The 14,058-nt window shown below is 60.2% G+C and overlaps 6 protein-coding genes across 6 annotated transcripts; 4 read left to right on the forward strand and 2 right to left on the reverse strand.

Moving 5' to 3' along the window:
- Positions 1-1,828: 1,828 nt before the first annotated feature.
- BDZ90DRAFT_216167 (kinase-like protein) lies at positions 1,829-3,118 on the forward strand (the record flags this gene model as incomplete). The annotated part of the gene is made up of 2 exons (XM_025504258.1): positions 1,829-2,466; positions 2,680-3,118. Coding segments are annotated over 2 exons (1,077 nt in total), but the record flags the coding sequence as incomplete, so codon positions are not given.
- Positions 3,119-5,109: 1,991 nt separating this feature from the next.
- Positions 5,110-7,707, reverse strand: BDZ90DRAFT_1928 (hypothetical protein). Its single transcript, XM_025503885.1, has one exon. It carries the CDS (start codon positions 7,587-7,589, stop codon positions 5,430-5,432), a length of 2,160 nt encoding a protein of 719 aa, XP_025364584.1. The 5' UTR covers positions 7,590-7,707; the 3' UTR covers positions 5,110-5,429.
- Positions 7,708-7,854: 147 nt separating this feature from the next.
- Positions 7,855-9,208, forward strand: BDZ90DRAFT_1946 (FAD dependent oxidoreductase). Its single transcript, XM_025503903.1, has one exon. The coding sequence runs from the start codon at positions 7,937-7,939 to the stop codon at positions 9,158-9,160; it is 1,224 nt and encodes a 407-aa protein (XP_025364585.1). The 5' UTR covers positions 7,855-7,936; the 3' UTR covers positions 9,161-9,208.
- Positions 9,209-9,282: 74 nt separating this feature from the next.
- On the reverse strand, positions 9,283-10,869 carry BDZ90DRAFT_212643 (CoA-dependent acyltransferase; the record flags this gene model as incomplete). The annotated part of the gene is made up of 4 exons (XM_025504145.1): positions 9,283-9,765; positions 9,811-10,158; positions 10,270-10,569; positions 10,609-10,869. Coding segments are annotated over 4 exons (1,392 nt in total), but the record flags the coding sequence as incomplete, so codon positions are not given.
- A 381-nt stretch (positions 10,870-11,250) lies between these two features.
- On the forward strand, positions 11,251-11,918 carry BDZ90DRAFT_1955 (hypothetical protein). Its single transcript, XM_025503912.1, has one exon. The coding sequence runs from the start codon at positions 11,450-11,452 to the stop codon at positions 11,834-11,836; it is 387 nt and encodes a 128-aa protein (XP_025364587.1). The 5' UTR covers positions 11,251-11,449; the 3' UTR covers positions 11,837-11,918.
- A 61-nt stretch (positions 11,919-11,979) lies between these two features.
- On the forward strand, positions 11,980-13,789 carry BDZ90DRAFT_229017 (ornithine aminotransferase). The gene is made up of 3 exons (XM_025504885.1): positions 11,980-12,358; positions 12,437-12,713; positions 12,790-13,789. Exons 1-3 carry the CDS (start codon positions 12,183-12,185, stop codon positions 13,756-13,758), a joined length of 1,422 nt encoding a protein of 473 aa, XP_025364588.1. The 5' UTR covers positions 11,980-12,182; the 3' UTR covers positions 13,759-13,789.
- The last annotated feature ends 269 nt before the right edge of the window (positions 13,790-14,058 follow it).

The raw sequence follows: 14,058 nt of genomic DNA on the forward strand, positions 1-14,058 counted from the left end.
CTCTTGTCCTTCTTTCACTCGATTCGACGACCAATCCCCTTTCCCCCCCTTGATTGCCATCGACTGAGCAAAGCATCAAGACCTAGCTGGCTCGTCACTTGACCTTGGCTTCGCAGACGGACGACGCCTCTACGCACGCACGCCTTCCCTGCTAGGCGTCGCTCGGTCGTCGCAGTCGCCTTGACTCCGCGGCGGAGATTGGAGAGCCGCCATCATCAGTCGTTGAACCCCATCGATATCGGTCCTCCCAACCCCACAACCTTACCCATTGCTTCGCATCACACCGCAACTCCACGACATCTCATCAGCGTCGTCTCGCTGCGTCGTGAGCAGCAACATACCCAACACATCCCTGCTCTGCAGGTGCGCCCGCCCCACGTCACTCGCCATCACGAACCCCTGAACTCGCTCACATCTTCAACGACCTCGCAACGACGCTCTTAGCAGCCTCACGACAACGGGTCTGACCCAAGACTCAAATTGCATCAACGATCTCACGACCAGACTCAGCGCACACGCAATGCCATCTGCCACGCAGACCTCGTCTGCACCCTCGTCTCCTGGCGGCAAGAAGTTCAGCACCATTGCCGGCAACTTTGGACCCTTTGGAGGAAGCGGCGGCGGCACAGCAAAGGGCTCTCTAGCATCCAATACCGCCACTGCCGGCTCCAATCGCCCATCGAGCAAAAACATCTTCGGCGACGCAGCTCCTACAATCAACAAGCTCGGACTAGATGATGGTGCTCTGCTCGGACGACCCGTCGATGGAGGCCGCACACCCGCAGCAGCCGCCTCGTTGGCTCCCGGGGGACGATCTCGCAACTCGACAGTCGCGCACCAGGAGGGACCGTGGAGCGTCAGTGTCGCAGAGGTCAAGGAAGAGGAAGATACTCAGCAGCAGCAGAGGAGCAGCCGCAAGGCGACCAAAAAGAAGGCAGCCAAGGGGTCGACTTCTGCTCCTGCATACACCCTCTACATCACGACGCCGACGCACAATCTCACGCTTCAAAGGTCCGCAAGCGACATCGTCGAGATGGACATGAGGCTGCGGGAGGGGAACTCCACAGCGACTGCCTCCTTTCCTCGTTTGCCCACCCTATCGTCATCACCTTCAGCCTCGTCTGGCGGCAGCAAGATTCTCAAGACGCTCTCGCGAACCCTCTCTCCCGGTGGCAATCGAAATCGTACAGGCCTCAGTCAACTCACCGGCTTTGGAGACTCGCAGACGCCCAAGTCAACGTCAAAGTCCAGCTCGCCGCTCAAGCCTGGATCTCGAGATGGTACTGTCTCACCGGCCGCAATCGAGACTGGCACAGACGAGGAGAAGACAACGCACGCCCTGGCCAGCTACTTTACGACTGTGTCCAATCTGCCAGCTGTACGCAAGCACAAGGCCTGGAAGCGCTTCGTACGAGTGCGAACCGACGATCTCGAGAGCCAGCGAGTCGAGCGTCGAGTCCACCGCGTGCGATCTGATCTGGCTTCGCACATCAAGCACGTCGTGGCTCCGACGAACACCAATGTTGGCGTCGGCCCAAGTCAGTCTGACATTGGCGAGGACATAGGCAGGACGGATGACGAGCGCGAGGCAGCTTCTCTCAGTGGACGATCCGGCTCGAGGCATTCGTGGGGTCACTCGAGTGGCCAGCTGATGCGTCCAGGCTCGTCGCGATCCAGCACCGATCGGCCTGATGTGCCGACTAGGTCGACGTCAGTAGAAGGCGCGTCCGGCAATGGCGCCGCTGGCCCCAATGGAGCGACGGGAAACCGCAGCAGCCCCAACTTCGCCAACATCCCCGAAGAGGTGGAACGCGAGCGCGAGTCGTCGATGACAAGCCTGCATCCAGAGCGTGGGCCAAGCGCGGGCACTACGGGTGCTGCCACAACGACTACGGCCACGACTGCCGCCACGACGAACGAGGCGCCCGACACAAGCGTGGACAGCAGCGCCATTGTCAAGCGCAAAAAGCGCCGCCAGCACCGCGAGCCGGAGAAGGTGACGGTCGACGATTTCGAGATGATCCGCGTCCTCGGGAAAGGCTGCGCAGGCAAAGTGCTCCTCGTCCGTCATCGTCCCACCTCTGGCCTCTTCGCCATGAAGTCGATTCACAAGCGACACGTTCTCGCCCACCAAGAGCTGCAGCATACCCTCACGGAGCAGGCCGTTCTGAAGCGCATGGCCCGCGACGTTCAGGACCCCTTTGTCGTCAAGCTTTGGTGGTCCTTCCACGATCGCACCAATCTCTACCTCGTAATGGACTTTCATCCTGGAGGCGACTTGGCGACGCAGCTCTCCCGCTGGGGTCGGCTGGGGAGGGACCGCGCCCGCTTCTACGCCGCAGAGATCGTCGAAGGCGTCGAAGGGCTGCACAAGGCTGGAGTCATCTACCGCGACCTCAAGCCAGAAAATGTCCTCATTGGCGCTGACGGGCACATTGTCCTTTCGGACTTTGGTCTGTCCAAGGAGTTCCCAGCGAGGGATACCACCGAAGGGCACAAGAGCGGAATCGACTCGACTGCACCTAGCTCTCCAGCTCGCTCCGCCTCCAATCGCGACCTCTCTCGCTCCATGGCAGCCGGACGAAGCCCTCACTGGATGTCAGCTTCATCAGACGACACGGCCACCATGTCTGCCGGCGAGGGCGGTGCAATCAACAGCCCCGCCAATCGATCTCGCAGCCGCTGGACAGCCGACGAGCGCGACACTACTACGACCTTCTGTGGCACTGCTGAGTACCTCGCTCCCGAAGTGATTCAGGGCTCCGCCTACTCGTACGAGGTCGATTGGTGGTCCTTCGGCACGATGCTCTACGAGATGTTGACCGGCATCACACCGTTCTGGGCTGACACCCACGCCGACATGTACGTGCGCGTGCTGCATGACGAGCTCGTGTTCCCGGACGATCGAGTACTGGATATGGATACGAAGAGTATTCTGAGGGGGCTGCTGCAGCGTAACCCCATGCTGAGGATGAAGGAGCCGAGGATCAAGAAGCATCCCTACTTCTCGATGATCGAGTGGGCTCACGTATTCCACAAGCGCTACATCCCGCCCTACATCCCGCCTATCGACCCTTCGAACGCCATGGACACTCAGAACTTCGACGAGGCTTTCCTGGACATGCAGCCCGTTGTGAATGGCGATGAGGATGAGGACGACGCCGCTCCTGCCGCCTCGGACGCAGGCAAGGGCAGCAAAGCAAGCAAATCTGCCAGCAAGTCAGTCACAGCAAAGAGTGCGACCACGACGGCCAGCCCCGCGAAGAGCAAGGCTTCGGAGCCTGCCAGCAAGGCAGGAAAGTCAGTCGCTGCAGATGGGAAGAGCCTCTTCGACGGCTACTCATTCCGCGGGCGTAAAGACTCGGGCTCTATTCACTCGACGGCCTACTCGGAGAGTCTGGACGCCGCCACCAGTGGCGGGGCAAACGAGTCGACGGCGGCAGCGGATGAGTCAGGTGTGTCAGGCGCGGCAGCCGCCATGGCGCCCGTTGCCGTAGCAGCAGCAACGCCGTCAGAGCCAAGCGCACATGGCCCCACTGCTGCTGCGCCTGTGGCTCCTAGCCCAATCACGCCACGTCCTTCGGCTCCACCTGCCACATCATCGTCGCAGGCCTCGTCGTCAAGCATGCCTTCTCTCCTCAACGCTCTCGCGCCTACGCCGGCCGCGTCTTACCTCAAGCAGCAGCAGCTTCGCGCTCAGCAGCAGCAGCAACAGCAGCAGCTGGCCCAGGCTCAAGCGCAGGCTGCGGCTCAGGCCAAAGCTGCCGCTGTCCCCTCCCCTGCCACGCCCACTCCACCTGCTGCACCAGTCAGGACCACCTCCAAGAATGTAGTCCCCGTGTCATCGCCACCAGTCACCGGCACTGCTATCGTTCAACAGCCTGCAGACAGTGACAGCGATGACGACGAGTCTGCAGCGCGCAATGCCGTCCTGGCCCTTGCAGCCTTGGAGCGTGAAGCCGACGAAGAGGAGGCGTCCATGCGCAGCGGCTCGGTCGGCGGTGTCGGCTCCACATCTGGGAGCAGTGTCGGTGGGCTCAAGACTACCGCCACACCCATCTCGCACCCTGCCGGCACCATCGCCGAGATGGACGGGGAGGATGCTGCGAATGACGCTGATAGCAGCAGCTCAGAATCGGGAGACGACGCTGGCGATGAGGAGTGGGATCTTCTCGACCTCGGGGCCAGCTTGGACGGCAAGCATGGCGCTCTGCCCTCTGAAGCGAATGGTGGGAAGGGGCAAAATCTCTTTGCGCGCGGAGTGGTAGACACGTACCGCTTGCTCAGACGACAGGACTCGACGAGGCTGACGCCGTCTGGTAGCGGAGCCACGCTTGGCGGCACGACAGGGAGCCCTACAGCCGCGGCCAATGGCACGGACTCGCGGCGATTCAGTCGCTTGACGACGAGACAAAAGCAGAGGAGCGCGGCTGCTGCAGCGCTCAATGGTACCAAGAGCGGGGCTGGTGCAGCATCTGCTACCAGCGTCGTCTCCTCCGACTCTCGCAGCCCTGCTGGCCCTCTTGCTCAGCACCAATCGCCGGCAGAAGTCACTCCCTCGTCTACGATGCTCACCGTACCCAGCACCTCCATGGGCAAGATCTCCTCTCCGGCCAAGAACGGGAGCAATGGCAGTCGACCCAGTTCGTCCGAGGAGCGTGTCGCAACTGATCATCACTCGAAAGGCGGTAGCTCGAGCGGGGATGGCGTCGGGATTCCGGTGAGCAAGAGCTCGAGCTCGAAGATCAAGAGGCGATTCACGACCTTCTTTGAACAGGCGGGCAGGTGAGCTCTGCCGCTGCCGCTGCCGACTTCCGCTTGTTCTCCACTGCTGCAAAACGTAGCGACCACGGAACCGCTGCCACCACCAACCAACTCACCTCTTCTCCTCTCGACACCTTCAAACACCCTTCTCTCCTCCCGCCACGTCTTTTATACCCATCACAACCTCCTTCAGCCTTAACAACCTCGCGCCACGACACACGCCACGCCAGCCTTATGTTTCTCCGATGCGCTTCCCCCTTTTGCTCACCTTAATGATCCTCACTTCGACTTCAACTCCCCACTTCTTAGACCCCTCGACACCTGTTCAACGCACACGGCGACGATCTCCTCTTGACTCTTTTCCTTCTACTTCATCACATGCGACGCGCAGACCTGCATACAACAATCTTGCCGCTCCATCTCTCTTTGTAAAGCCCCCCCTTTTTTTTTGGCCATGGTCCCGCTCTCTAGCCCGCGCCTACGCCCACGTCTAGTCGACTCAGTCACTCTTTACCAATTTTGACATTCTTTGCTTGAGTGGCCAGCGTGAGGACCGAGTCGAGCGCTAAAGCAGGAAAGAGAGGCTATCCGATGAATTGAATGCTATGTCGACGAGTCACCACACATGCTGCTCTTCTTTCCCTGTCTTTCCTCGTGCTCGAAGCCTACTTCATCTTCTTCGCCTCCTCATCTTCATCCCCCTCATTATCATCGCCATCACTCTCACTATCACTGTTCAATCCACCGCCCCTCCCCTTCCTCGGCCTACTAGCGCTGAGCTGCCCAACAAGTGGGACCATCTTACGCTTCTCGCTCCTGATATCGGGCGGGAGGAGCAAAAGCGTGCCGTTGGACCTGAAGCTTCCCGCCTGGCAGGTGGAGGTATGGTACCATCGACCTTCTTCGCCGCTGGAGAGCAGAGAGGAGCCGGTCAAGCACGGACCCCGGATCTGGACCACGCCAGCCATATCGTCGTCGCTCAGAAAACGCTGCCATCCTCCCTTGCGCGCTCGTACCTCATCTCTGGGCGCTTGAGGTTTGCTCTGAAGCGCATCAGAGCGATTCTCCTTGGCTGCGCCAGAGTCGAGGCGCATGTGCTGCCCTCCAGCATCACTCGAGTCGTCCTCGCTGCCAACTACGATCTTGAGCTCGCAAGAGACAGATGGAGGGCCGACGTGCTGTGGAACTTCAGATTTACCGCCCGCATTGTTGCTGCGGAAATGCTGGAGGTCGTAGATGTGCGATTGGCTGAGAGGGGCCGTAGTCCATACGGCGTCGCTTCCCCGAGATGGTGGGCGGGGAGTAGCGTTGGCCCCGCCCTTGGCGAGTCTTTCCCTCTGCTCCGCATCCTCACCCTCGCCTGCAGCGAGGAGGGGTGAGCGTGGAAGCCATGCATTCCCCACTGCGCAGGCCATCTGGGCACGCAGCGTGTCCATCATCGTCTGCGGGACGGTCCAGCCGTCACCTGCGATGGTGATGTTGCGCACCGCCTCGAGGCTGAGCTCATGGCGGACACGCTTGAAGAGGAGCCTATCCCAGACACTGTCCTTGACCATGGCTGCTCCGCTGCGTAGGATGCGAGTCTTGGCGGTCAGACAAAGCCAACTGAGCGGCGAGCGTCGCGTTACGGCAAGGAGGGCGAGTTGGAGGCTGGAAGCTCCACGTGGAGAGGCGTAAATGATCGTTGGCCTCATCTTGTGCAGCAATGGGGAAGTAGAAGGATTTGCGTCGCTCAGCGAAGTGGTTAAGGCTCCGACTGCGAGCCCTGCGCCGGTGTAGAGGGCCACAAGGGCGAGGCAGAGCCCCGAAGGCGTCTGAGAAGCGGAGAGGTGTGACGTACTGTTGGAGTGGGTTCCATGTTGCTCCACGAGTATGAGGTCCGAAGGGGTGGGGATCTCGTCGCTTGTTGGGTAGAGGGAGAGGTAGGCGGTCACGCCGGAGGTGAGAGAGTAGTTGGTCACGGGCACCCAAGAAGAGGAAAGCCAGTAATGCGCAAGAATGGCTTTGGCCGACTCTGCTGTAGGGCTTTGAGAAGAGGCAGGCGCAGGGGTGCGACCTCTGTCCACGAGCTGGGCGAAGGAGACAAGACGCGACTTGAGCGAAGACGAGGAGCGCTGCGCCTCAGATACGTCGCTTTGGGTCGCAAGGATGAAAATAGTTTGCGAGTCGATGCCAGTCAGCTGGGCCACTGCCTCCAATTGGTCCGAGGTAGTGAAGACGGCAGCGAGGCGATCGACTCCGGAGGGGAGAGAGGGGGGCTGCTCCGTGCGCAGGTGCGAGGGAGGCGCGACGAGGGTGCTGAAGGGTGCCTTCCCGCTTGAAGTATCACTAGATAGCGCACCAGCCACAGTGGCCTGAAGTGAGTGAATCGAATCCGTCTCGACGCATACAGCCAGGGCGATGTTGCCAGCATTGGAACCAGCCATGTCAAGAAGTCCAGCGGCAAACTTGCAGGCTTGCTCCAAAAAGGTGGAGTTGCTCAACTTAAACTCGTCGTACAGCTGTCGTGGCTTGTTGGCTTCGTCGCCCTTGGCGCCGAGGGCGAGTAGTCCCTTGACATCCTCTGCTCCCTTCTTTGGGCGAACGGGCAGGTCGAAGCCGTGAGGCGAGTTGGCATTCCGGTATACAGGAGACTCTCCCTTCTGTCTCGTGGCTGAGGTGTCTGCCTGTCTGGCAAGGATGAGTGGGTGGACGGTAGGCTGGTACCACCTATCGATGATGGTCCCTATGATGAGCAAGGCTACGACGCCGACGAGCAAGTAGAGGGAAACATCATCGATGATGACTCCCTTCTTGCCCGTCGTAGTGTCCTTTGAGGAGATCATCTTGACGAAGCTGCTTCTAAAGCGGGGGTCTTGGAATGATTGATGCTAGCTGGAGTGGTCGTCGTTGATCAAGAAAGGCATTTGCTAAACACCACGACGAAGCGAAGGTCGATGAAAGGCCAAACGAGGACCCGCTTAGGCCATCTCCAGACTCGCAACTCCGCCCTCTTTCCGTCCAGTAGTGGAGAGCCACGTGGTTGGAGCACGGGCCCTACGAATTGAATTCGAGGGCTGGGTGGCGTCGGCGACTACATTTCTTCTCAATTCCTGGAACCTGACATTTCGCCTTATCAATCTTTATCCTGGCCTCGATCATCCCACTGCGACGACACTTCACCACCCGCATCATGGCCACAGACACATCGCAACGTCGTATCGTCATCGTCGGCGGCGGTATCATGGGCACCTCCACCTTGTACCACCTCGCCCACTCTCCCTCTCTCGCGCCTCAGACGCACATCAGCCTAGTCGAGGCGGCTTCCTCCCTCGCTCCAGCAGCCTCCGGCAGGTCAGGCGGCTTCCTCGCGCAAGATTGGCATGGAGCAGCCACAGCTTCCATTGCCGACTTGTCCTACCGTCTGCACAGGGAACTGGCGGAGAAGGATGGCGGCGGGGAGAAGTGGGGGTGGAGAGAGGTTGATACGATGAGCGTACGATTCGATGACAGCAAAAGCAAAGCTTCGAATAAGCTGCCAAGTAGTTTGCAATGGGTAAAAGCTGAGCATGTCACCAAGGCAAGCAATATGGGCGGAGGAGGTACGACGGCGCAGGTGACACCGCTGCCTCTAGTAAACCACCTCGCGGAGGAGGCTGAGAAGAAGCTGAAGGAAAGGGGTCGTACCTTCGACCTCTTGTTGAACAACTACGCCGAGAAGGCAACGATCAAGGATGGCCGAATCGAGTCTCTCGACGTCGAGTCCACCTCTTCAGGCTCGGACGCCACGCTCCCCTGCACCGATCTGATCCTCTCAGCCGGTCCCTGGATGGGTCAGTTGGTCCCTTCCCTCTTCCCTCGACCCTTCATCAATTCGCATCGCTTCCTGTCCTCGGCATCTCACATAGACGGATCGAGGGCACACAGCGTCGTCATTCGCGGTTCGGCGCCTACGTCAAACCACTGCCTGTTCACGGACATGAGCTTCCAGAGTACCAAAGGTGGTAGACAAAAGGCGGCAGCTCCAGAGGTCTACGCACGGGCAGACGGGACGGTGTATGTCTGCGGGGGAAGCGATGATGTCCCACTGCCTCGCCTTGCGAGCGAAGTGAAGCATGACAGCCGTAAGACGGCGGATCTGCTCGAGCAGGCGGCGCACCTCTCGCCACATGTACTCGACACCACCTCTGGCCCGAAGGCAGGAGCCACAGTGGAGAAAGAGCAGGCCTGCTACTTGCCCATCGCCGAGCGCAGTGACTTCATCGTCGCAGGCGACAAGAAGAGCGGTGTCTGGGTCGGTGGAGGAGGTGCAAGCTGCTGGGGGATCACAATGGGATTGGGCACTGGCAAGTGCGTAAGTGAGATGGTGCTGGATGGCACGGTCAAGAGCGCGGATGTGAGCATGCTGCAAGGATGACCTGATGCGACGTGTGAGCATCTAGAGTATGCTTGCTATGCTGAGAATTTTGAATTGCAAATACCCCTTTGACTATCTCACATCGCGGCCGCCGCTCACTGCATCATCGTCATCCACACGCCCGGCCTCTCACAGAGGTCCTTCCACCTCATCACCAAATTGGCCAGCTCTGTACCCTGCAGCACCCTGTGGTCTCCCGCGAACGTCACAGGCAGAATCTTGCGGCGGACCAGCGTCGCCACACCCTCCTTGGAGCCGCCAGGAACAGTGTCAGAGTATCTCGGCGCGTCGACAATCCTGCCCAGAGCACCGATAGCCAACTGGCCAGTAGGCGGGAGCACGGGTGTCGTCCCGCCGAGTCCGCCACCAATTGAGCCAATGTTGGAGAGGGTGATCGTTCCCCCATCGCCGGTCTCTGCTGCGCCCAAACCGGTAGAGGTTGCCTTCTTCTGCAGGAAGGAGATGCGCGACGCCAAATCCAACACCGTTGATCCCTCGACCGATCGAATGGTCGGAGTGAGGAGTCCATTCGGGGTCGAGAGGGCGATAGAGATGTCGTGAGCGGCTCGCGGGATCAAGCGGGCAGCAGAGGCTGCTCGGTTGAACTCTTCGGCGGGAGTAGAGGAGGAACCTGCTGGTGCGGGTGGTACTTGCAGGCGGGTGAGGAAGAGAGGATTGTCGTGCATGGCGGTACTGAGCGCCTTGACCAAGAATGACAGGAGGGTGACCTTTGATGGCTGTCCCTCCATGCTGGCCGGGTTGCGCTTTGCTCGCATCGCCAGATCGGCATTGACCTGCTTGCGGAGAGCCTCGAGCTCGGTGACGTCGATCTCCTCGGTGAAGGTGAAGATGGGAACCGCAGCCGAGTGGGATAGGGCCTTGAACATGGCCTTGCGGATACCCGTGAGGGGCTGGGGCTCGCCTGTCTGCACGGGTCCCATAGGAGACGAGGCCGCAGCGCGTGCACGGGCGGGGGCGTTGTCCACAGTCAGGCCAGCCTCGCCGGGCACGTCTGTTCCTCGCATGGCATTGCCGCCCTGGATTGAGTGCATGTCGTTGCCCACGGACGCGGCTCTGCTTGCTCCTGAAGCGGCAGGGATGGCGCCTACATGTCGGAGGACGTCCTCCTTGGTGACGCGGCCATCCTTGCCGGTACCCGAGATGGAAGCCACGTTGAGGCTGTGCTCGTGGCAGAGCCTTCGTACCGCCGGGGTGGCCAGAGTCTGGATAGCCTCGGCGTTGGGGTGGCGCTCGATACCCACTTGCGGGCTCAAGCCCTTGATACCGGGAGCCGAAGCATCAAAGTGTGCCGCCTCCTCGAAGCCACTCGAAGCCGGAGTGTTCATGGCAGGCGACTTGGCAGGTTGGCTTACCTGCGCCGGAGCAGACGAAGCTGCCTCGATGCCTTGCTGAGCTGCCGCCTCCGATGCGCCATCCTCATCCAGCACGTCAATGTTGCACAGCGGGCTGCCAACCTTGACAATTCCGCCCACCTCACACGCCAAGTCAGACACGACGCCGGAGAAGCGAGAGGTGATCTCCACGCTGGCTTTGTCGCTCTGTACCTCACACAGAGGGTCGAACTCCTCGACTGTGTCGCCGGAGGAGACGTGCCATTTGACAACCTCACACTCGGTGATGCCTTCTCCCACGTCGGCGAGGTTGTAGGGCTGCTTGGCGGCGAGGTGGGTGGTGGAGGAGAAGAGGCGGGCCGAGTGGAGGCGGCCAGGTGAAGGGATGAGAGGGAGCGTCGAGCGAGGGCTGGCGGTGATGCTGCGAGCGGCTGCTGATGCTGAGCGGCTACTGTAGTGCAGGCCTCTGGCCGATACGGTGGCTCGCAGCGAGGCTCGTGCAACCCCTTGTGAGCGGGTGGCAGCAGCTACGGCCCACATCTTCTTCGCGCGACGATAAGGCTGAAGGACGGAGGAGGAGGAGGAGATGGATAGATGGGGAGAGAGCAAAGGGGACGTTCGTGAGGGAAGGAGAGTCAGGAAGCAAGGAAGATGGCAAAGGCAGTCGAGGCTTTATCGGCCCTTCTTTGTGACTCTTCCCTTATGATGTGTGTTGGATTGCAATTGCACTGAGCAGGCGGACCGGACGGACGTCGACCGGGGGCCGGCAGCGTAACGGCGTCGTGACCTTGGAAGCGGCAACGCTGCGCTGCACAAGCAGGCGCCGCACTTTTTACCCCGGACTCGGCGCCTACGCCGTGCAGCCAGGCTGTGGCTGTCGCCCACGCGGGAGCGTGTGAGCGTGTGAGCGTGCGCGTGGGGAAAGAGGTGAAGCACGATGGCTGGGATGCTTTGGAGAGGAGCAAGTTGTGAGGCGAGGTTGAGTCTGGATGGAAGGGCGATGCGTAATGCCGCGCGAGAAAAAGGGTCGAGAGTCAAGTGTCGTGATGGTGGGAGGAGGAGGAGCTGGCTGCCACGAGGGAAAAACGGTGAGCTATTTCGAAGCGGCTCATCTCGAATGTGGACCCTGGCCGGATCTGTTGATCATGTTGGGGAAGAACCACTCCACTCGAGCCTCGGTCCAGCTCTATCGTCTGTCATCATCTTCTCGCGTCCTGGTCACGAGTGGTCTGCCGTGACGACGCTTCGAGGAGGTGCAACGGCGACTTTGCGACGTGATAGCCTCCCGAGCCCCCCACACCTCCGCGCACCTCCGCCAAGTTGAGATCGTCGATTATGCACGCGCGGAAGGAGGCGCTGTGCCTGGGCCGTGTGCGTGCGTGCTCCTCGCGCTCACTACGAGGGAGGGAGAGAGAACATGCCGCCTCCTCGCTCATCTTGTTTCCAATCCATCTCCTCCTCTGTTGCTATATAGTGGCGGCCAAATTCCACTCGCTCACCTTGATCTCCTCCTCCTCCTCACATTCATCTCAACGATAGCCTTGTGCCCGCGAATGCTCGCAACCTCGACGATTACCACCGCTACCAAACACTGCTACCTCAACAGCTCCTCCATTCAGTACAGGCGATACCGCTTTCGATCCACTACCTAATCGCACACGCACACCATAATGGCACCCATCGCGACATCCACTGACGGCGCAGCCGTACCCAAGCTGAGCGCCACTGCCACTGCCGTCAAGGGCATCGCGCAGACCACGCTGGCCGCTTCAACGGCGCAGCCTCTGGGTGCTGGCCTCTCGAGCAAGGAAATCATCCATCTTGAGCATGAGCATGCTGCCCACAAGTAAGTGTAGACAGGACACCATTATATGCATCCTGCTTTGAATGTAATGCTAACCTCCCTATTTCCTCGCTCGCCCAGCTACCACCCCCTCCCCTGCGTCTTCGATCGTGCCTCCGGTGCTCACGTCTGGGACCCAGAGGGCAAGCAGTACCTCGACTTCCTCTCAGCATACAGCGCCGTCAACCAAGGGCACTGCCACCCGAAGATCGTCGGCGCTCTCATGGCGCAGGCACAGAGATTGACCTTGTCCTCAAGAGCCTTCTACTCGAGCACCTTTGGGCCTTTTGCCAAGAAGATTACGGAGATGATGGGGTACGATATGGTGCTGCCGATGAACACGGGCGTGGAGGCCGTCGTGAGCAGCGCGTCGTGAGCCAAGTAGAGAGGATAGCGTGAGGCTGACATGTGGTCACGTCCACTTTCGCCGCCAGGAAACGGCCATCAAGCTCGCCCGCAAGTGGGGCTACAAGCACAAGGGCATCCCCGAAAATCAAGCAATCGTCCTGTCCGCAGAAGGCAACTTCCACGGGCGAAGTATCGCCATCATATCGATGTCCACCGACCCTGACTCACGCGTAGGCTACGGACCCTTTGTCCCCAACCTCTCCCCCGGCGTCGACTCAATGCGCATCAGGCACGGCCACGCCGAAGACCTCGAAGCCGTGCTAGAGAAGCACGGCGACCGAGTAGCAGCGTTCCTTGTCGAGCCCATCCAGGGCGAAGCGGGAATTATGGTCCCGCCGACCGGCTATTTGCAGAAGGTCAGGGAGCTCTGCACTAAGCACAAAGTCCTGCTCATCTGCGACGAGATTCAAACTGGTCTCGGGCGAACGGGCAGAATGTTGGCCGTTGAGCATGAGGGAATCCGTCCTGACATGATCACGCTGGGCAAGGCTCTTTCGGGGGGTATCATGCCGGTGTCTGCTGTGCTGGGTGACAAGGAAGTCATGCTCAGCATGGAGCCGGGAACGCATGGCTCGACCTTTGGCGCGAATCCGCTCGGATGCACCGTTGCGCTGGCCGCGCTCGAGGTGCTCAAGGAGGAGAAGCTGTGCGAACGGGCTGACAGACTCGGCGCCCAGTTCCGCGAGGAGATGACGAGCTTCATGAAGAGTGGTCAGGCTCCCCACCTCGTCGAGGTTCGAGGGCGTGGGCTGATGAACGCCATTGTGTTGGACTCGGCGCAGAGCAAGAAGAAGAGGTCGGCATGGCAGCTCTGCTTGCTGCTCAAGGAGAGAGGGGTCCTCTGCAAGCCTACGCACGACAACGTGGTCAGGCTGACCCCGCCGCTAGTCATCACTGACGAGGACATGCAGAGGGGCACGGAGATCATCAAGAGGGCACTGCTGGAGATTGATGAGATCGAGAGCGTGCCAGGTGAGGAGGAGGGGGTACACTGAGCACGAGTTGCGCCTCAATGTCAATGCTATCATGCACGTCACATCCCGAGGTCATGAACGAGTGGGCTTCGAATGCAGATGATGGTATAGAGTGATTGCAAGCAAATGTGTGTGAGAGACGAAGCAATTACTGAGCTCCGTCCTAGCCTGCGCCGTCTCGCGTCTCATTCCTCGAAGACGACCAACCTGTTCTCCCCTGCCTGGCCCCTCTGTGCCTCCAACCACGCCCTGGCCAATCTGGCACCAGACTCCGTCGGCTGACTGAAGGCCAGAAGCGGTACCCCCTTCTCCCCATTTGAT

This window comes from Jaminaea rosea (assembly GCF_003144245.1).
Source record: "Jaminaea rosea strain MCA 5214 unplaced genomic scaffold BDZ90scaffold_1, whole genome shotgun sequence".
NCBI lineage: Eukaryota > Fungi > Basidiomycota > Exobasidiomycetes > Microstromatales > Jaminaea > Jaminaea rosea.

Excerpts from the sequence above, each read along its gene's own strand:
- BDZ90DRAFT_1928 (XM_025503885.1), bottom strand. The coding sequence starts at position 7,589 with ATGATCTCCTCAAAGGACACTACGACGGGCAAGAAGGGAGTCATCATC.
- BDZ90DRAFT_229017 (XM_025504885.1), top strand. The coding sequence starts at position 12,183 with ATGGCACCCATCGCGACATCCACTGACGGCGCAGCCGTACCCAAGCTG. Across the intron at positions 12,359-12,436 it reads CATGAGCATGCTGCCCACAA|CTACCACCCCCTCCCCTGCG; the intron begins GTAAGTGTAGAC and ends TCGCTCGCCCAG. Across the intron at positions 12,714-12,789 it reads ACACGGGCGTGGAGGCCGTC|GAAACGGCCATCAAGCTCGC; the intron begins GTGAGCAGCGCG and ends TTTCGCCGCCAG.
- BDZ90DRAFT_1946 (XM_025503903.1), top strand. The coding sequence starts at position 7,937 with ATGGCCACAGACACATCGCAACGTCGTATCGTCATCGTCGGCGGCGGT.
- BDZ90DRAFT_1955 (XM_025503912.1), top strand. The coding sequence starts at position 11,450 with ATGGCTGGGATGCTTTGGAGAGGAGCAAGTTGTGAGGCGAGGTTGAGT.